Source organism: Accipiter gentilis, chromosome 26, assembly GCF_929443795.1.
Source record: "Accipiter gentilis chromosome 26, bAccGen1.1, whole genome shotgun sequence".
Lineage (NCBI taxonomy): Eukaryota > Metazoa > Chordata > Aves > Accipitriformes > Accipitridae > Astur > Astur gentilis.
Window position 1 is genome coordinate 4,331,422 of NC_064905.1, and position 22,383 is coordinate 4,353,804.

The window sequence follows — 22,383 nt, forward strand, 5'->3', positions numbered from 1 at the left end:
ATGTGGGGTCTTTTTTCCAGGATCAAGATACTCCTTTTGTGGAATATGGGATTTGCCACATTGCACTTCTGGGCCTCAAAGACAGGCATTTAAAAGCAGCTTTCAAAACAACTCTCTGCAGTCTGGCTGGGATTGGGGGCCATGACTCATGCATGGTTATTTGTGAGTTGAACAACATTTTCCAGTGACATGTTCAAATACATACATAGGTTGGAAATGCAGTTTAAAATTGTTACACTAATCTAGTAGTATATCTGAAAATTCAAAGGTAGAAAATACAAAGTGATGTTGCCTCAGCAAGCCTCACGTGGCCACCACATCCTATGTGTTTATCACACTACAAAAGAAGTACTAGACAAAGACAAAGCTCAAGTACGTGTGCAGCTGGGTATTGTAGAACGCATGATATATGCATGGAGCTATAATGTACTCACAGTGACATGGACAGGATCCAAGCAAATAATAATTAGATAAATATGTTAGAATTTCTGTGTTAGTTGCTCTCTAGACTAGCAGATTGACTTTAAAGGTGACTGCTTTTCTCCTATCTCAGCATCAGAATAAATGATGCTATGATTCTTGTATAACGTCATCAGAATAAATTTTGACCAGCCTTATTAGCTTTATATTAGTACAAATAAGGAATTACACAAATGAAATTAGAGCTGCTATGCTGGATTTGGGATAGAAATTAGATTAGAAGGTAATGAAATACTGTAATAGAACGAACAATTAGCGATTATAGCACAGGCTTCTTCCTGTCTGTACTGTAAGACACTTGTTTCTCTGTTGAAAGACATGGCGTGTGATGGCACGTCTGAGATGTATGCGTTGTAATCTCCCCTTTACCACTGCTGATAATGCAACATCAAAACAACTTCTCCTTTGGGGATTCTTCATCAGAAGTTAATTTAGTCCTATTTTTGTCCACAAACCTAGATTTACAATGAAGAAGCGATGATATTTCTGTAATACTGTCAGTACATGCCTCATACGATTCATACAGGTAATTTCAAATAAGAACCCATAAAACACAGCTATATCATGTATTTGATAAATGCTACGCTGTTTAGAACAGCTGTTGCAGCAGTTCTGTTTTAGAGAGATTTAAATACCATGCTGCCATCATTTACCAAAATTCTCCAGAAAAAGTAAGCTACTTTAAATCAGACTGAATTTCAGAAGGAGAACTCTTATATACAATACTATAGAGACTTGTAGATATGATCTCAACTACATGCAAGTGTATGCAATTCACTTGCAAATTACAGACCCAAGGTTAGAAGGTCTTCAATGACTAGGAGTAGTGAGAGTGATGCATTTCATTAGAAAGAAGAGACACTTTCCTTTCCAGTGCTTCAGAACTATGCATCTATTCTTACTAATATAGGAAGCTGACAAAATACCACCTTTTGTGCAGTCTAATGGAGCAGATGTGAAGTCACCCCAGGAATTCATACCAGCACAACTTTGGGAGGAAGTGCCACCAAGAAAAGGGAGAATAGACATGCTAGCTTTTTTTAAAAAAAACCGGGCACATTTGGAATTACTAAATGTAGTCTTGCCAAAGTGACCTACTGATAGGATGGTGCCTGAACTGGCTATACATGACAGATGCAGTCTATCATGTCCCTGTGGTAATATTATGGTTCTGTGGATTCTTTTTCAGACACAAAAATCCTCATTAGAATTAGCTGAAAAATGGAGCACTGAAACAATGACAACGTAATAATTTTTCATCTACGCTTGTCCATTTTTTAGTTTCACTGAGAGATTCCTTATTTGAAGGCATGCTGACTGTAATTCCATCCCTAATTCATGCATACCTCCTCATGTACAACTCCAACAATAACCTTTTATTGTTGTTCAAATCAGAGAAAGATAATGTGACAGTTCAGGTAGTGAGGTAAGTTGAAGAAGTTTATCTTAAGTGAACATTTTCTTTAGATGGGGCTTGCCTGGGCTAGACTTGCACAGAAGCAGTAACCAATGTCTGTGCAGATAATATGCCAATATTTTTATACTGCATGGGGTGTGTAAATATGTAAATATTTATGTATGCAATTACAAGCAAATAGGGTCCATAGGAGCTTACTTTTATGTAGCAGGCAGAACATTTTCAACACTTTGCTGTGCTTCCTTGTTTACTTATTTATATTCAGACAAAGGAAGTGGTAAGGCTGACTAGCTGACAACTTTTCTGAGAAGAGACCATTTTGTATTAGAGGAAGCAGTATCTCTCTTGGATGTCCTAAGAACGCAGTTCTAAATTTAAAAAAAACGACAACAAAACCCCCCAGGTTTTAATCAGAAGAAGCTGGGTATTAAGCAAGGAATTACTGGACACGCTGGAGGTGGTCATACACAGGGAATATATGGCTGTTTCATCGATAGTAGTGCTATGAACATTCTCTAACTGCCTAGAGGAGAAAACCCACAATGGATTTGCGAAACATTCCCTACCGTTCAGATGTGGTTACATGGAATGCAGATGACTTAGCAGAGTATTTTAGGACGGTAAGTTTAACCCTATTTCATCTTGGTATGATTGAGGATCAAACTACTGTAGCATTGTTTGTGCTAACTTTACGTATTTTTATAATGGGCAAAGCTGCTGCAAAACTAAAAGCAAAACCACAGACAATTAAGAAGCTGAGCTAAACTGGCCAGTGAAATCTATAAATGAATCTTGAAAGTGTGTTTTAAATTGGCTATAAGAGACACTCGTAGTTTTTCAGAGAAAATACACACTTTACTACAACAATTGTTGATGTAACATATATTAACAGCTGTAGAAGACATTAATGTGTGAAGATTACAAGTTTTCTAAGTCTTCAACAATTTTCAGAAGAGAATTTTTTTTCAAATTGCTGGGTGTTCACAGATGAGCCTCTGAATGTCTTTGCTAATCAAACCCATAAGAACCCAGCCAGGAACTTAATAGTTATGGGTACACAGACTCCTAATTTTTTTAGGCTCAGTTGGAAAAACCTTTCACCTTTTGGTTTGACTTCACTATTCTAAAACTTCTTGGGGAAAACTCATGGCCCAAGATTACTAGCTACCCCTTCTTTCCTGTCACTGTTACTTTTTCTGATGTTACGCTGTGTGCCTTGCTAGGAATTTCTGGTTTTTTTGACATCTTTTTCACCTGTGATAATCTATAAATTTCATTTTACAATACTGAATACTTTGAAAGGCAATACAGGAATTCATTGCCAACATATACCCTCTGCACAGCAATGCTGACTTTGTAATTGCCCAGGAATGTGTAGCTAACTGAGCCATTTTTACTGAAATTTCATTTCCATGTGTTCTCTGTAAATTTCTCGTTTTTCAATTCACATCAGAGAGAGTGCCTGCTCCATCTCCCTTGCAACAGAACACATTCCTCCCAAAGTCCAAAACTGTCAGCCTGCAATTTAACATTCAGATCAATCAGAAGATTTGGGAAGATGTTCAAGTAATGCCAGCATAGCTCGTTAATTTTCAAGTGAGGTGTCAGACTAGACTTGTAAAACCTGGAACAGTTTGGGCTTCATTTTGAAATCATGCGAAATTTATTGTTTCAACGGCTCCTGTAACTCTGTGAGAGTTTTATTTGGGGAGCTGAGGCAAGTTTGATACTAGAATGCAAAACTAGCTAATAAAGACAAGCAGATCAAACACAAAGTCTATGTCCACCAAATCTCCAGAGAAGTGAAACTGCCAACTACTTGCAAACCTCTAATTTTAGGGTGCAGGGGTTAGTGGCACAGGAAAGTGAAACGAAGAATTGGAGATGGAACATATGAGGTCATTACCAACAGTCAAATTCAGACAAATATGAAAAACATTACAACACTGGTGCATGGTGGTTAGGATCACCATTTCCAAGAGACTAAGAAGGGAAATGGCTTCCTGAAAGAGTTGATAATGATACTCTTAACAGTGATAAAAGGATTAACTGTACATTCTATCACAACTGAATAGGCCTGGTTACACTAATTTTTGAGTACCTCCCCTCTACTGATCCAGATACCCCCCAGGACAGGGATAATCTTGGCATTCCACTTTTGGGGAGGTGAATCAGGGCAAAAGCTGCTTCAAGTCATCTACGAAATCTGTGTAAGACAAATAATGTCAGCCTGTCAGCCAGCTCTGGGCAACTGCCGTAAGTAACCAGGTCTTCTGCCCAGCTAAACTAATACAATTTCCCTCACACATATTAAAGGGCCAAATATTATACCTTAGGAATGCTTTATTTGCAACTGACTAATATATTTTGCATGCAGCCGTATGTTCAAAGTCCAGGATTCAAGTCCAAGAGGGCTAAGCAATTTTTTTTCCCTCCTAAACCGAGGTAATTGTGGGATGATTTTCAAAGGACAATCACATGCAAATCTTCTCTCACCTGAAGTGACTGGTCATGACACAGGACAGTGGTAATATTTTCATTAATTTATTGTTAGCTTACACCTTCATATTTGCAAAATTCAGCCAGCATACACACCAGTAATTTATGTAACTGTACTATGATGTATTACTGGCATGAATAAAGTCAAACAAGAATTCTTCATACTTAACAGTAATAACATCTGATTTATGATTCTGCATGTATTAACTTAGAGCATATTTTAATTTAAACCATGTATTCAAAATAGGGAAGGACCAATAAAGAACCAAACCTTCAAATAATTTCTAAAGACTTTAAATTTTTTAGAAAAAGCAAAGATGTTCATATTTGCAATATCCCAGGGGTTATTTTTAACAGCTAAACAGTATTTTTCATCAATTACTTTAAGAATGAGATTAGGTCTCAGTCACATTGATGTGTTCTCCCAAGCATAGCAGTTGCTTACTGCTGCATCCAGACTTGTGCTGGTAATGTCATGATAGCACTCATCATATGAACGACATTAGTTACAGGTTTAAGTCCTCAGTCTGAACAAAAGTCTTAATCTGTATCCTAAAATATTTAGCAGAGTTAGGTCTGTTTCTGCATATAAGTAACTGAAGGTGGCTCCTAAAAATACTGTCAGCTGTTCAGTTGTTTTCAGGATCTGTTCTCATATAACACCAAGTTACAAGATTACTCCTTAAAGCGAATAAAAAGGATAGAACTAAGAAAGGACATAATGCTGCCTATAAGATGTTCTCTGCTTTAGTGGAATTCTCCCAGCAGCACAGGACCATTTGCCTAGATAACTTTCACTAACTAAAGTTTCAGGCAGGACCACAGGCATTCTTCTGTCTTGAAGGCTCCAAAAAGTCACTTGTCTGCCTGCTCTTTGGGTTCCTTCTGCTATGGACCTGATCAGGTTGAAACAGAAGAAATGTATTCTAGCCAGATCAAAAATAGAAGCTGTGTACTCACATTATGCTATTACTGTTCAAATACAGAAAACCTTAAGACACCCACTGGAAATATTTAAGAGTCATGTCTTGCTAGATGTGGCTAGTTTTGGGGGTTTGGGTGGTTTTTTTGTTTGTTTTTGTTTGTTTTTGTTTTTTCCTAAGCCCCTCAAATTACTGTTAAATTTTTGCCTTGTAGGACCAGGAGCTTTCTTTTCTTATGTACATGATCAACTTCTAAAATGCATGTCCTTGTCCTAGATGCTAGTGTAAAACATAATATTGTGGAAAAGCTTTCCAAATATTATAGATAATTTCCAGGATTTAACAAGTGACATGTCCATGCAGAAGCAGCAGCTTTTTGATCGCAACAATGAATTCAATGACTGGGATCAGGGCTTCCGTATTCCAAGATACTAAGGTTTTTGCTTCTTTTCCACAACTGTTCATCCCAGTCAGTTCCACAGCTATCCATTTTCCAAGTACTTCTTTGGGCCAGGCAACTGTGAGATGGTTTTTAAATGTGAGGAATTACATGTTCCTAAATGATTGAAAATCCTCAAGTCCACTGAGCAATCCTTGTCTTAAAAATCCATGTTTACAGAACGAAATGAGCTATTTAGACAGGCTCTAGTATACAAAAGGGTAACTTGAAGCACCTGCTCAAAGCTAGCCATATGGCTAAGTGTCTTAATCCATTCAACAACAATCATCTTTTTTTCATTGACAGCTAAAGTACAAGGACTGTGAGAAAGTTGTGAGAAAGCACAGCATTAATGGACAAAGGTTTTTGGTAAGTAGGAGTTGTAAAATTCCTTCCTATAAAATTCCAATCAAGTGATTGTTTTGACGACTCCTTACTTTGCATTGGCAGATGCAAAGTACTTAGCTCACAGATGGTTACTGAGTTATGAATATGACGAGTAAACACCTTTGGTAAAATCAGACAGACATCTTGCTTTAAATACGGAATGCTGGGAACCTAAGCACGTTGTTTAATATGCATATATTTTAGTATTTTTTTAAACTGACACGGAAGTTATAAAACCACAATCCTGTCTTGAATTCATCTCTTCCTTTATAGGAAGTGCTTGTTTTCAAATACTAACTACAGAAAACTCACATTTACTAATTGTCCTCTTCTACTAAAGAAGACATAAATCTGGTCAGAATGACAGGCCTTCTGTTGTAAACAGTATGTCATGCCTCTATAGTTAAAATCAAATTCCTGGTGCAGAAGTACACAAAATCACTGAACTTTAAGAGCACCAAAACTAGTAAGCGAAGTCTCAGTGGGTTTAAATCAACATTGCTCCTGGCTTTACCAACAACTTGGCTTAACTTTAGAAAAGCTGATAACTTCCATTGATAGAGCCGCTGTATTCAGATCTTAAATACACATCCATGAAGATGTGTAAGGGCTTTTAATATTACTTCATTATACTTCTATTTTATTTTATTTCCAAATATTAACAACTACTCTATTTTCCCCAAAAGTAGTCATTTTGATCATCTGTATAATTAGTCATAGTGGGGAAATCTACGCATAACTCTTCTAAAGCCTTCTTATTTTTTATTTACTTGTCCTAACATATCAAGCTTTTTGACGTTTCATTGAAACGCGACATAAAAATTTTCAAACACCGTTTGTAGGAATGGGATATTACAACTCCCTCCTACTGAGTGGAGTCAGAATTATTCAGATGCGTGTCACAGGATTTATCCTACTAACCCCTAAGAAACTCTCCTTAGCTCAAGCGCTAAGGATCTGTGGCTGAAATGGGAGTTCTGGCTCTGGAAGCATTATGAAATTCTGGAAGTTTGTGAGGTACAAATAACAAGAGCAGTAACTGTGTGATTCCTAAGCAATTTTTGTAAGTTTTTATTATTTCCAGAGTGTTTCTGTAAATACATAGCTCAGAGCACAGCATTTCTTCAGAAGCATCCTAGTAGATTCAAAGGATGCTTTTCTATTAAGTGAGCAAGCAGCTGCTCATGTCTGCTGAGACTTTTTTTAAGGTTTTGACCTACTTGTCAATTGTATAATGCAAAAAAGGTTCACCTGTTAAACAGAACAATAAAAGGAGACTTTAAGTGGAATATTCTAAAGTACAATGCAATCTTGAAAAAAAAATTGCTTCTCTGTATGAATGGTTTTTCAAAGAAATATATTTTTACATTTTGTAAGTTATTGGAAACTGCCAAATTACATTCGCACAGAAGAAACTGTTAAGACTGAATGCTTGCAGGCTTTTTATCTATTGTCAGATCTATATGGGAAATGTGACTCTAAAAATACTGCTGTCTTATTCATCAGAATAACATCCTAGTTTCAAAGTCATATTTCTGTATCTACTGGCTACCACAAGGGAAGTCCAGTTGAGATGTAGCAGCAATAAAACCAGAGGGATTCCATGTAACTTATGCTAATAAAATTCTCTACTATTTAAAATGGCAACACAGTCCTTTTATGGGAGTTTAAACCCATAATATTTGTCAGGTTTATCACCACAATAGAATTCCAGAGAGAAGCTTAAAAAGTCTTTAGAAAAAATTACGATTCTTCAGTAAATCCTGTAGAACATTTCCATAAAGGGGGTACATTTTTTCTGTGTTTTACTTCTGTGAGTACTCCCAGAGGTAAAATAGTGCTGGAAAACACAGACAGGATTTGTTCTGTCCTGAAAATCATTGATAGCATTGTGAACCAAGGTGTAATTAGAAACTTCTTATTGTTGGCAGTAAGAAAGTCAGAAGGAATCAGACTATCATCCATGTTCCAAAGAGAGTTTGCGAAGCTTGTGATTAAGTAAACAAAACACTTTCTCAAAAGTTTTCATAATGCACTCATCTGTCCTAAACTTGGAGTTGCACATGATGGAAGAAGAGAGGGGCTGACTCTGCAGGAGCATCAGTAAAGCTCTCAAGACTTAGCACATCTCAGCTCAGGTCAGGAGTAATCTGCAATCTAATTGCTGTATTATGGTTGAAGGGGGAAGAAACACTCTCCCCCTCCCCCATCCCAGTTTCCAGAAGGATTTTTGTTAGGCTGCCAAGGCAGCTTTTAAGTCCAAGGAGTTTTCCAGCTACTTCTCCACTAGAACATGTGATTTTACATATACTGTGATGTTACAGATACGGTTCTTCACACAAAACTCCAGCAAATGGTGCTCTATTTTAAAATCTACAGTTTTACCCTGAAACTTGCCTGATAAAACAATTTTGCCTGATTTCACTATGCAGAGATGAAGGAATTCAATATATCTAGCTTCTGAAGTCACTTAAATACCATATTTTTTAGCTGTACTAAAGAGATATGAAGTAAAATAGCATTAAATTAGAATCTATGGTAGGAGTTTGCCTTCCCTACCAGGAACAGCCCTTTGCAAAGGGCATTTCATTGCACATTGCCTTAAACCTACAAGTGTTTAAAAAAAACATTTGAAATATTCTGTCCTTTTTTATTTAGCATGGGAAGCATAATTCCAAAATTCCCAGGAAGAATGCCACTGATGATGATTTCAAGCAAACCGTGTGAGTTCTTTTGAGCTCACACCCATTACCAGTAGCACAGGGTGTTACCAGGATGTAGCTCTCTATTAATTGTTTGACACTGTCCACTGAGATGAATTATAGTATCTCAAGACTTCTTTAATAATAAATACATAAAGGATATGTTTTCCTGTATGCTAGGTGATGGCAGTGTATAATGAAAAGCAATACCCAGAAAGCAAAAGAAAGAAAAGAGAAAAAAAATAAAAAGGAAGACTTAAAAATAGTTCTGGAATTTTTTGGTTTATTGTCTGTTCACGTGCTTTATCTTAAGTATCTCTGCCAATCTGTAGGGAGAAAGCTGTTGCAGAAAAGGGTTTTATTTCCAGTTCTTTTGAGAAACAGAGCAGGAATGGATTTTAACCTTGCCTATAAGTCAATATGACAATATAACACCAATGAAGATAAGAACTCAAATCAGAAAAGCAAATGACTTGACTTTAACTTTGCACAGAGCCCCATTAATTTGAAATTAATCCTGGAAGAATGGCTCATCTGCTGTTAAACAAATTTGCCCAACTCTCATCTAGTAAGAGCTGGTTTAAGATTTTACTTCTCCTTACAGATCTTTTTAACAAGCTATCATTAAAACATTCTAGGTACAGAAATACTTCTCTTGGAAATTAGATGTGATTATTTTGTTAAAGTCCTTTGTGTTGAAACAAATATACATGATGTTCATTAATCTCCCTGCTAGCTTAATACAACTGGCAGCAACATAAAGTAAAAACCAACATCCAGCAAAATACAAAAAATATACAGAAGATTTTTTATGAAAATGTGTTCACATGAGCCATGGGATGGGCAGGCTGTTATCTTGCATCGCTTCTCTATGCACTTTATATTCCTATCAGTTGAAACTTCATGCCACATTTTTAAATATGCAAACTTCTGTAAGTTGCAGGGTGTTCCGTGAACAATTTTGTGATATATACCATGTGTTTCCTTTTCAGAACATGTCTGAAAATGATATTCAGAAATTTCCCAAACTCAGAGTGCCGTAAGTAAAGCCAAACCAATTTGACATTAAAAATTATCTTAGCTGGTCTGCAGTAAAAACTCATAGGAAGTATGGGGCAAATGATTTGCAGGTGATTAGTTAGAGACCTGCTTATTGCAGTGTACTGAGAGAAAAAGAAGAATGTTTCAAAATAAAAGGAGCGTTGTCATGACTGCTCTAGCACAATGATACAACACAAAAAAATTGTCTGGGGGATGTTCAGAAGAACTTAGCCATAAATTCTTTGACTGACGGCAGCTACACAAAGGTTAAACTTGTTTGCAAGTATTACCTTCCAAGTGTGATTTAACTCTTCACTGCTTAACAGTTGACTTTAACTCAAAGAAAAAAAAGTCAGGTATGTACACAACAGTTGAGGAGTTCAAGCAATTTTCATCACGTGCTTTTCCTTTAGGTAGGCGTTACAGATAAATCAGTCTGGAACATTTGATTTAGTGTTAAATAGCTTTCCTTAGCTCCTGTGGATTAGGAAACTTGAAAAAGTTTCTAATTTATCTGAATAGCTTTCATAATTTCGTATAAGTTATGAAATGAAGAACAATAATCTTATTAAGTCAATACTGAGTAACAGAAATTAGCTTCTTCTAATACTTCATGGTGAAAAATGAAGGATTTTATTTTGCTGTGAGTTCTCTGGTACATATTTAAGTTGGAAGTTAGAATGTTCCTAACCATGAGCTCTCCATGGTCTTCTAAATAAAGCAAGGAGGAAAAAGAAAAGTTAAAAAGGAACTCAAGTTGTTCCAACATGGCTGTTTCTTTGTTGCTCATTTCCCAGTTCCAGACTCACTTCCTGTATGCATATCTTGATTTTGCTACAGGAGATACAGTCTGTTTTGTCTTTTCTGATTCATCAGAGCTTGTGTAAGGTGTTCTGGTGAAGCTAAGAATACTGAAAATTTTTGAAATACCTGTGTAGTCTGTCACATCCATGTGTTCATGAGTAAGCTGAGAGCAGGAGGATACTCTGTTCAGCTCAGATACGCAAGGACTTGAAATTGAAAGCCTCGGACATGACAAGTTTCTTGAGATCATATCTATATGTTCACACAATAAATTTCCTGATGATAGGGATTGGTGGTGTATGATGTGTTAGTAAAGGGGTCCAGATGCCATGAAAAAAGATGCCCTGGTGTCTCAGCATTTTTGAATTTACTGTCAATTAAAAGGAACATTTAACTATGGTTACTGAGACTGAGGAACCAGTTACACTAGATTGTCTGAAAAACTCATCTTACCATAGTGGCTTGTAGTTCTCTGATAATTTGTTCCTCCTTAACAGTCCTTTGGCAAAATTGCCTTGTGTTCTCCTTGTTTGCATTTCTAATTTTGAGAACTTTTGGTGGTTTCCTTTTAAATTCATGAGTCAAAAGTGCTCAGTGGAAGGTCTAATAAACACACACATACAAGAAATATTAATGTCATAGGTGGATAGTTAAAATGAAATTTAACAATGTGGAACTGCTCCTATCTCCTTGTCTAATCTATTGATATCTCAAAAATGTTTTGAAAATTCGATTTTCACAGTCCACTTACCTTGTAACACTCTAGCAGAAAGTGAACAGCCTTTTCTAGTCAGATCTTTTGGGTTTCTCAACAAGAAGAGAACTTGAAATCAAGAGCTTTAAAAGAAGAGAGAAGCTTGGTGCACAACTTGAAGAAATGAAATAAGTAAATTAATAAATCTGAATGAGAGTTCTGGAACTAATGCCCTTGTTCTCAGCTTTCTCCACACCTACAAACAGGGAAACAATTCACTAGAATATTGTGAATATAGATAGAAAAAGTTTGGTGTGATGTGGGGGTCCTCCATGTAATGCCACCGTTTAAGGCAAGGATTTAGATCTTTAACAGGAAAGAGAACTGGTTGGCATTTAGAAAAAAAACAACAAAACACCAAAAAAACCAAACCAAAAAAACCCCAACAGAATAAAATTCATGGGTAGAAGAACCTGACATTTTTTAACATTAATTTCATTACTTCAGAATCTTCACACTCTCACCGAAACAGCAAGTGCTCATTCTTGACTGCTACTAGAACACATTCACACCCTACTTTTATATCATGATGCAAACCTCACCTAGTAGGAAGAATTTTTCTACAAGTTGAAAGACACATTAGCATACTGTAGTTATAGTACGTGATACTTAACAACAGTGCTAAAATTGGAGCATATTCTGTAAAAATGCGTAATATAAATGGCAAGTGTCACACTTAAAGCATTGGTTAGTGGAATGAATAAAAAGCACATATACGAGAGATACTGTTCTCCAGTAAATTTAGCAGGGTTATGCTGACCTACATGTACTGAGAATAGAACCCAGCACTTGCAACTATACAACGTTTGCAAACCACAGCCTACATCCATACAGACCTCCTAAGCTGGGTATGTGGTTTTAGTAAATATATTACATTTGAGCAAATCTACTGATCAAGTTTTGAATATAACTGTGTCATTATTTGGGGATGATTCTGTGACTTTTACAAAAATCTTAAGTGTCTAAGTAAGTAACAATTGTCATCACAAAGTATGATAAGCCATTTCCTGAAACTAATATCCACCCCCCCCCCCCAATCTTCTGTAATTATTAACAGAATTATTATTTTGAAAGTTAATCTCCACCAGCCACGTTACAGGTGCACATCTTCATGAAACTTCTTTTGGCTTACTTTTAAATACCAAAAAAGGATTTAAACACTATTTTGAAAATTACAATACTTCATAAAGTCTTTAAAACTCTCCATTTCTTTACTGAAAACTTTGCCAAAAAAATTTACATATACAAGGGCACCATATAAAAGTGGTTGATGCATCCAGACAGTCCTGCAAGCTTTATTCTGGCTACCTTTTTGCAGACAAAAGGGTTAATGGACAGTAAGTCCGCACAGGATTCACTGCACCTGCATATGCATAGGCCACACACAGATTTCTTGAGGGATCATAAACTCCACAGTTCATTTACCTCAGTAGGGATGCCCATTCTTCTTTGCAGTCACAACCTAACTTTCTTGTATGCCTGCAAGAGATACTAAGGTCTTGTACAAAAGATGATCTTCACTGGCATGGTTAAGGAAATCTATCCCGCATCTATCTATTGGAGCGTGATAACTTGTGGAGGATGGAAAATGAAGACTGAATGAAGTCTGACTTTGTCACGGAGTATTAGAGAGGATCAAACCCAAAAGTTGTCCTCATCTTTGAGTTATGCACAAGGCTGTGCCAAACAGAGCATTAGATGACTGGAAACCCATATGCCCTCCTTTCCTTGCCGTATCTAGGCCTTTAAATAAACCTGCAAATTAGAAACCATTATTCCATTTGGGGCTTCTCTGATAAATATGAAGTTTTTAATTTCATTCAGAATATTTACATTGATGATGCTGTCCCTCTTTGGAACCCTGAGACCGCTTGCACTTATATTGCTATTAAAGCAATCTTAGGGAGAAGTTTAGAAAATTAACTTTGCTTAATGCTATATTTTTATTTAACATGGAAGCGTTTCTTTCATTCCCATTTACATGCGCAGTAGAATCAAAGGTGTAGCTCAGGCACAAGGTCCCAAAGCAAAAGACAGAGTACAGCCCCATTCACCACTTCACTTTCGCCCTTTGCTTTAGACAAGAGGGAGGTGGAAAAAGCCACTTGGTCTTTGCCAGTTCTGTGTTGTAGTTGAACTGCTCTGGGTAGACATAGGGAAGAGGGATTGAAGAGAGATTCTTGATTGGTTTAAGGCTCCGGTTCAAAAGGCAGTACTTGGACACACGCTGAGCTTCAGGTACTTCTTCAAGCTAAACAGAAAATGCCACCACATAGTATTTCTACTTGAATATACACATTTCTGTTTGAAGATACAGAATAACCGCTTCAAATCACTTGATTAAAAATTTACTTTTAAGAACACTAATCATAGCTTAAGAATTTAAGCATAGTTGCCATTCTATGAAAAGATATATGTCTGTGTGTTCCAGTGACCTACATAGACCTGCTAGGGCACTGATGAACGATCTTTGAAGACCTGATACTGCATGATTACATCTGTTGGAGCCCAGTCTCCAGGTTCCAGACCACGAAGGGTTTTCCAGCTTCCCTTGTTCACAGATTTAGTGGAAATGCCATTACCTCAAAGTTATCACATTCCCACAGACCTTTAAGGAGCAGCAATGTTTGGGCCAAGTAATTTATTGGTAGGAACACCTAACACATATATTTTCTCCCTTTTCCTACTCAGAAATTAAAACAAATAATTGTGGCACGACCATCAGCTTTAGAGATTGGGTTATCATGAATGTAGCTGTCATTGTAAGTAAGAGATAGCATCAGAGTTGACCTAACAATTTGTTCAGTTATTAATAGCTTACCTCAGTTGCAACCTGTTTTCTTCAAACATACGCTATGCTTAATGCTTGGCATTTTTATAACAATATGAAAAACTGTTAAGAACTGTACTGTTATGTGTTTTGTTGAGCTCATTCATATTACTCTGGTACTTGCTATAGCTTATGAAAGAACTATTTACTAGGTTAACATACACACCTGAAGCTTCACAAACAACACACTGCATCCTGAAAGAGTAAGCAGTACGTTGGTGAAAGAGGGAAGGGATATGGTATATTTTACACTGAGCACACATTGAATATCTGTCTCAAGCACTAACTGAAACTCAGACCTAACCATGAGGGTGCAATTAACATTTTGATAATAAATCTAATGAAACAAAAGGCCAATATACAGCTTAAGGGACACATGGAGTTTTCTTATTGCTCATTATCACTATTGGTGGTCACGGAAGGTCATGAATGTTTATACTTGTGGATAACAAATGTGAGTATTGCAAAATATTTTAAAGCAGATTCAACAGAATGTGCCTTACTTAATGTGGTCAGAATTAATAAACAAGAAAAAGCAAATATCTCATTCAAAATAACAGGGGTGGTTGGTCGATACCATGATCTAAACACTAAAGTTGGTCTTTGCCAGTCTTATTGTTTACTATCTTGAGAGAAAACGTTTCCAAGTTTTCAGTAAGTCAAGGTACTAATACAGGGTGTTGATTCCTTTGGCTATCCTCAGTGGCGGGTTGCTAGCAAACCTGAGATTTGAAATTTTCAACGTTGGTCAGAAAGCTTATAGCATATCCCATAACACTTGTGAAAATTTCCAGTAATAAAAAGAGCATCATTGCACTAAAGTATATAATTGCATCTGCCAGTTCAAACACACCAATGTGTGTGCTGAGTTCTGAATGGGACACATTCAGAGCCTACAAACATGGCACAGTCTGAAAGTTGTTCTACTTTTGGGAGAGTCAAAGTGCAAACCAAAAAATAAGAAATCTAATGCCCTTCTCTTTCAAAAAGGTATGCCTTGGGCAGAGATGAATGCGTGTGTACACATGCTTTCTCAGATGGGATGCTAAAGGCTGTTGAAAGTGTTAGAACATAACTGATACTCAGTCAGGTTTGGAGCCAACTTAATTGTATTGCATCTGCCCGACAGACTTTTCTCAAACGCCAAAACAAAACTTCATCACAAACTATGCTCGACAGCATTCAATATGCAACTATGCAACTTCCTGGCCCTAGAGGACTTTGCCTTCCATCTCTCACTCATCTTAAATCCTTTATGCCTTTACATGTAGAATGGACTCCACTCACAACAACAATATCTGCAGTTAAGCGAACAGAAGCCAGTTTTGGAGTACTGCTTTGGGGGTTGGTTGTGTGGGTGTTTTTTTTTAATTTTCAACTTCCTGCTAGTTTTAAGCTAAGTGTCTGGTGGAGGAGGTAAAAAGAGAAAGAGAAGTCTGAGTAACATTTTCTGCAAGTGCTGTTGCCTTATCCTCTCCTATCATCCACTCCCACAACTCAGAAAGCAGTGCGGTTTTGGTACTTCCTTCCTCACATGGCTACAGACTCAGCTGCTCAGTGCACCCATCTTCTGTAATAACATTGCTTTTAAAGTATTACCATTCTAAACTTCGCTTTCTTCTAATAAACTCTCTGAGCCATTCGTTTGAAGCATTTCAAATAAACTTGAAGTAAAGATTAGGTCCTGTATTTTAAGCAGCAAATGATTAATTTTTGGCAGCAGGATAAGATGAGCAACTTTTTCCTTTCAGTTTTTCCTTAAAAACCAGTTGGTGTAAATCCTCATAGCAGCCAGCCCAGGTTTAGTCTAGAAAGCTTCCAAACACTAGGTCTCATTCACACCCATGGAAGTCTGAACTTAAAGAATCACTAGCTCTAACCCCAGTGATCTTCATTTTACTTCTTTAGCTGAAAATAAACACAATGTTATGAAAGATCCTTCCTCTACCTCTTCTACAGGAGAGAATAAACAGCACACAAGTTCCCCAATGCACTTCTCAACCAAAGCACTGGTATACGCAGTGCACTGTTCACCCCGGAACATTTCCTGATGTTTCACACGGAATTTATTATTCACACAGCAACTTCCTTATCACCTGCAGCAGAAGGAAATTTCTTGTGCAGAGGAGTTTTGATTGCATAGGAAAGAAGAGCAAGATGAGTCCTATGTCTATAACTTGGCATTTTTCTTGCTTTATACAATTTTCTTGGATAATGATGTCAGATTTTGACAGCTGTAATCCTTCTTACATTATTAACAATTGTGCATGTGCTCGTATCAAATGGGCAAGTATGACAATATTTGCTTCAAATCAGAAAATTGCAAAGTACTGTCTTAAAATAGAAAAAAACCAAAAAAATATTCTTCCTCTGCCTTTCTATTTTCATACTTGGATCCTTGAATACATATCCTTAACTTCCAATTACCCATCTTCATCCTTTTCAGACAGCATGACCATACTGATCTGAAACTGCTTGTTCTCTGATACTTGCTGGCAGCCTGATCTGTCCCCATAGCACTTTCCATAATCAAACAGAGAGCAACCCTCTGCCTTGAATTTATCTTTGAATTACAGTAAGATCAGTATTAGGAAAGTAGCAAGGGCAAGAGAAGGGATGTTCAAAATAAGAGAAAATTTTTTAGCATGGTTCAGGAACAACAAAGTAAAAAGTAAGCTTTTGTTGGCTTTTTTTTTTTAGTATAAGATTGCTTGAAAGCTTATCTTCCTCAAGTCCCAACCCAGAAAAGCAGTTAGACATAAAAGAGGTGCACAAATGAAGTAATTTGGAAAAAACTAGGGGATTATTATTGCTGAGTGTCAGAAAAAGACATGAAAGAAGAAGAAACACAAAATAGAGCAGTAACTGCCTGGCCATAAAAAAAGATTTTACAATACAAAGTTTGATTGACCAGATCTAAGACGCATGGAAAAGAATTCTGCACTAACAAACAATAAATACAAGATTTTATAGAATTTAGAATCTGAGATAAACAGACATGTTGAGTTCTTGATTATTCCTTCACTTTTTTTTCCACAATTACTGTCTCTCATAGACCTAAATAATATAAGCTCAAGTAAAATGTGGTATTTTTAACCAGATGTATGTAACCGATTTGCTTTGGTTGGCACAGAACTTCCTTGGTGGGACTTTCCTCAAAAACAAACATTGAGAATTAAGAATCAGACTATGAGTCATCATAAGCTTTCTTTGAAACAAAAACTTTATTTGAAACAAAACAATCATAGAGGCTAACTGCATTACTAGCAAAGCAGAATTCTGTTGCTCTCAGCGGACCTAATTCTGTTAATCTCAGTAATGACTGTCCTGTAACCTCAGAGTTGTTCTCAGGAACTAAGTCAATATAAAAACTCTCAGTCCCAGATGTCTGTGCTGGCTATGCCAGCAATACTAGCAGCATAAATGCATGCTCCTGACTGAAACTTTACTCAAGATTGCATTTCATTGGTTGTTGTTCATCCTACTGCTGTATACAAACTACGCACGAGTGATACAAACACATCCACTTGGAAACATCTCTCTAGACATAAAGCTGTAGTCTTCATATGTTCCATGAATATTTCTGCCCTGCCCTGCCAATATGTTATAACATGGAACTAAATCAACCTTTTCACCTTCTTTACCGGAGGGATGCTGGATTCAGTGTGTCTTGGTTGCAGAGGGAAGGAAACAAAAAGAATTGAGAGTAGACACAGGATACATTTAATTCCTGCTTTTGCAGCCATAAGCTTGGTAGAAGCTGTTTCCTGAAGCATTATCTGCTTTTTCCATGCAAAGTAATACAAATGCAATTGCCATTATTTAAAGCAGCGTTCTAGTGCGTGATGTCTATCACATCCGAAGCTTCTGAGGCTTGCCAGGTCTAATGTTTATTTTTAAACTTCATCCAACAATATGGGGTTTTATCTGTGTAAAAAGAGTCTAGTTTTCGATTGGATATGCTATAGTGCAATTTTGCAATAAAATGATAAATTAAATATTCTTACCATGTAATAAATAATAGTTCTGAATTACCAGATTTAATTTAGTAAATATTGAGGGAAAACAGTTAAGAAAATTACTAAGTTTCAAGGAGGTTTTTTTTTAAACTATTTTTGTGTTTCTTTTAAATAGAATTGTAAGTAAATTAAGTCAAGAAATAAACAGAAATGAAGGGAGGCTATCTTTCTTTCCAAAATGGTAAGTAAAACAATGCAGCTTTCTTTTTCAAACCTTTCAGATACATCTTTTCTGGACTGTTTTCCATTTGATCAATAATACCTGGGTCAGAGGGAAAGCCTAGAAATTATATAAAATAAAAATCTGTTTTGTTAATGCTAAGAATAGCAAAGCCTGAGCCCATGAACACCCTAGATACTTCAGCCATGTCCGGATCCACGTGACATATAAATTTCATACAATCTTCCACCTGAGTAAATTAATCTTTAGGAATGGTATAAGGCCTAGGCACATATTATTGCATTAATAAATCATCATTAATGCATTTCACAGACCTATGCATTGTTAAACTTTTTAATACTTTATGACTTATCATTTAATATAATATTCTTGAAATAGAAAAAGAGCAAAAATTGCAAGAAGATTGCATGAGAAAAGAACAATTTATACTCATACACAATGAAAATCTAAGTCTAGTCTATATAACATGATTTTATATCAGCTGATAACATGATTTGACACCTCTGCATTAACTAGATTTCAAAACCAGAATTTAAAACCATAAAAATATTTATCAGCTCTACAAATATTTATTAACTTGACTTTCAGCAGCTTAAATGGAATTAGTAAAGAAAGTTTCTATTTTCAGGACTGGGGCCCCTGGTAAATTTATTTACTGAGTCCCATTGTTTCTAAACACTCGACCTCACTGACTTCAATTTTTTTTGAGACAGTTCAGCTTACATTAGGATCCTGTATGTGACACATGAAGTAGTGTGTTTTTGGCATTTTGGGCAGAGTTAAACTCATCTATATAAATTTCATTCTACTGTTAAAGCTAACCATTACCTTTATTTGCAGTAGATTTTAGTATGCTCAAAATATTTAAGAATTGCAAATAGAAGGAATTTATTTGTTTGTATCTTTGTTGTAGGGCCCAAACTCAAAAATGTCCTGAAAATCCAGGTAAGTGTGTACTGGCAAGTAGTCTCTAACAACAAAAAGCGTTTAAAAATATTAAAATAATAAGTTAATCATTGCAGTGCAGGGTAAATGGGGGGGCGGGGGGAAACCCAAAGCAACAAACAGAAAAGATGAAAGCACAAAGAAGTTGCAAAAAGAATAAGGAGTAGTTACAGGAGAACAAGTAAGAAAAAATATTTTTAAGATAGAAAAGATGGTGAAGAAAGGCAAGAGCAGAGACATTTACATGAGCATTCCCAAACTGTCTTTAACCCAATACATAGTATCAGTGCTTATGTATTTCTGTTGCAACATCTCTGTTCCCTGCCCCTACTCCTAGCAGCACCCCACATTAGAGGTAAGCTTCTAGATGTCTGTCGTGTTCTGAATTTTTATTTCAATTATTTTCTGAATAGGCCATGAGCACTTAGAACTTCTGCAAGCTACCACATTCGCTCAGTACTAGTCAAATTAAAAAATATTTCTGATATGAAAGATAAAATAGTATTAAACAAAGAGATAAGAAGACTGCTCATTCTGAAAGCATTCTACTTCAAACTATATTTAAAACTGGAAGTGTAGGACAAACGTGAAGTGACAGCACATACATCATCTCATACAAGGATAGCTATGGTCTTAGTTTTGAATCAGAATGTTATTCATACTACCTTCCATGCCTGCCTGCCTGCCTGCCTGCCTTTGAAAGACCTACCTTGTTCCTGTGACGCAGTACTGTGGTTTAGAACTGACCTGGGATTTGTTGTGTCCTTTTCATCAAGTTACATCTTCACAGTTTAAAGTTGTACATGCTAAGAAGCCTGTGGTTATGCTTCTTTACGCAGGATACAGTCAAGAAGATGGTGGCTGGTCTTCATTTGTGAGTATCAGGTTAATAAAACTTACTGGTTGAACGGATTACCTCTTCTGTAAGATCTATAATTTCCTGCATTATCTACTTTGGGCAGCACAGATGGAGTGAGCAATGGCAGGGGGTGTTAGGATGAGGAGAAAGAGAAGCAGGAGCATGAATGATTGGAGTCGCTGCACACATATTTCTTCACTGAGAAAAGGGTCTCCCCCAGTAATGCAAGGCAGAGCTTCAAAATGGCAGTCCTATACCACTGGCTCAAGTAGAAGCTCCCAGCCTATGACCAGGTCTCCCCAGAACCTCAGCTGAATTTTATGTACCTGTTTCAAGCTCTTAAAGGAGGTGGCTAGTAAAGGAAACTTTGCTATGTTATTCAATGGCAAATACTTGCCATTTTATTCTCTAGAGTTGATTTGTTGAAGAATCTAATTTTTTGAAGCCAACTAGACTGTAAATGTTCCTTTTGCCTTTCAGCACAGAAAATGCATTGGTAAACATCATTAGATAAAGCATACACAATTCAGCTAGCTAACTGAATAAGCTGACTGATGCACAGTCGGGGTTTATGAAGATTTCTTACATTGACCAGTGCCAATGTTTTTTTTGCAAAAAATGGAGAGGGATTTTTAAAAACCACTTGCTACTAAGTTTGCAGGAGATGTGCTGCTATTTTGGGAGCACAGAAGTTAAAAGTAATCACCTATAGAGCACCTGGGCTTTATGTCAATACAGAGCTAGTCTGGAAATTTCAGCCAAGATACCAACAACAAACTGAGTATTCTTTTTCTTGTAAGCCTTGGCAGATGGCACAGAAGGTGTGTGCAACGACCGCTACCATATTTTCACTGTGATCTTACCAGGTCCTGCAAGTTGTATGAAGCTGTTTTGGTTCTGGTCAGTGGAAGGCACCAAGACCCATATCAAAGACTTCATTTTTCCTGAAGCATTTTTAAAAAGTTGATTTGCAGGCTGTAGAGTAGATGCTATTAAGTAAGAATGAATATCAACAGGCATCAACTGCTGCTGCAGTGTGTTTCTAGGAAGCAGTGAACTGTTCACTGGTGCCTTGTCTGTTACCTAAAACAAAGGTGCTGTGCATTTCAATAAGCTATCACCTTACCTTGACCTTCTACTGCAGTTACTGTTATAAAATGATACTCATTTCTGTTATTAAGCTGTTGAGTGCTGTATGTGTTAATAAAATGTTGCCTCCTTTCACCATTTTATTTCAACAAAGAATTTTTTCACTCAAACCGGTTGTAAAAACTTGATATCCTCCAGAGTGAAAAATACCACAGTGAAAGGCTACAAGGAAATTGCACTGAAGTGTTTAGTATCTCATTACAGCACTCATCTTTTATGTACATTTGCCAGGAAGATGATGATGACTATGAAAGCCCTGATGATGACGACCAGGAAAAGGAAGATGAAGCTGACTATGAATCACCAACAGAAGAACCTGAGGAAGCAGAACATGACAGTGATGGCTATGAGCCACCTCCATCCAATAATGATGAAGCACACCACAATGTCATATTTCCTGCCAAGTCACTTGCAAACAACACAGATTATATAGGTAATTACTAAAAATTAGGTGTTATTAATAATTTGTAAATTATATTTTCACACATTATCAGCCACATTTTAGGTGGCTGGTAATAGAATATAGAAGGTTTTTCCCTTGAAGTCAACAGTGTAGTACATGAACAAGATTTAATGGCACAGACTTACAGCACGTTGGTGGCTTTGTGACTTTTAAAGCTAAATTTTCTACTTCAGACAAGCTTTGTTGGATTAAAGATTATTTTGTGTGATGTATGCATTATTTGGCCTTTGGTTTGAATCTGCATGAATTTAAACATATGTGCATACTGCATTAGCTTTAGTAATGCAACCTTGAACACAGCAAGTTGTCTCAACAGTGGCAAAAAACCATAGTGAAAAATGGGAAAAGAAAGAGATCTGCTTTCTCTGCCTGTCATTTTTTTATGTCTGACTTCACCAGCCTGCAGTTGTGGAGCCTAATACAGGAGCACTAAACTGCCATTTAGACTGGCTGGTGTTTCACACAATCACTGCACTGAAGTGAAAATAGAT

The 22,383-nt window shown here is 36.7% G+C and overlaps 1 protein-coding gene across 3 annotated transcripts in view; it reads left to right on the forward strand.

Annotated features, from left to right (window-relative positions):
• The first annotated feature begins 2,195 nt into the window (after nt 1-2,195).
• LCP2 (lymphocyte cytosolic protein 2) overlaps nt 2,196-22,383 on the forward strand; it is a 33,004-nt gene continuing 12,816 nt past the window's right edge. Inside the window, exons 1-7 of one of the 3 annotated variants that reach the window (XM_049829414.1) lie at nt 2,196-2,517; nt 6,065-6,127; nt 9,840-9,886; nt 18,411-18,476; nt 19,390-19,421; nt 20,261-20,295; nt 21,661-21,862. In XM_049829414.1, coding sequence (XP_049685371.1) covers nt 2,440-2,517; nt 6,065-6,127; nt 9,840-9,886; nt 18,411-18,476; nt 19,390-19,421; nt 20,261-20,295; nt 21,661-21,862 — 523 coding nt within the window. In that variant the 5' untranslated portion in view covers nt 2,196-2,439. Of the gene's footprint in view, nt 2,518-6,064; nt 6,128-9,833; nt 9,887-18,410; nt 18,477-19,389; nt 19,422-20,260; nt 20,296-21,660; nt 21,863-22,383 lie in introns of those variants that run through there. The other 2 variants (XM_049829413.1, XM_049829415.1) reach the window with 2 other exon arrangements.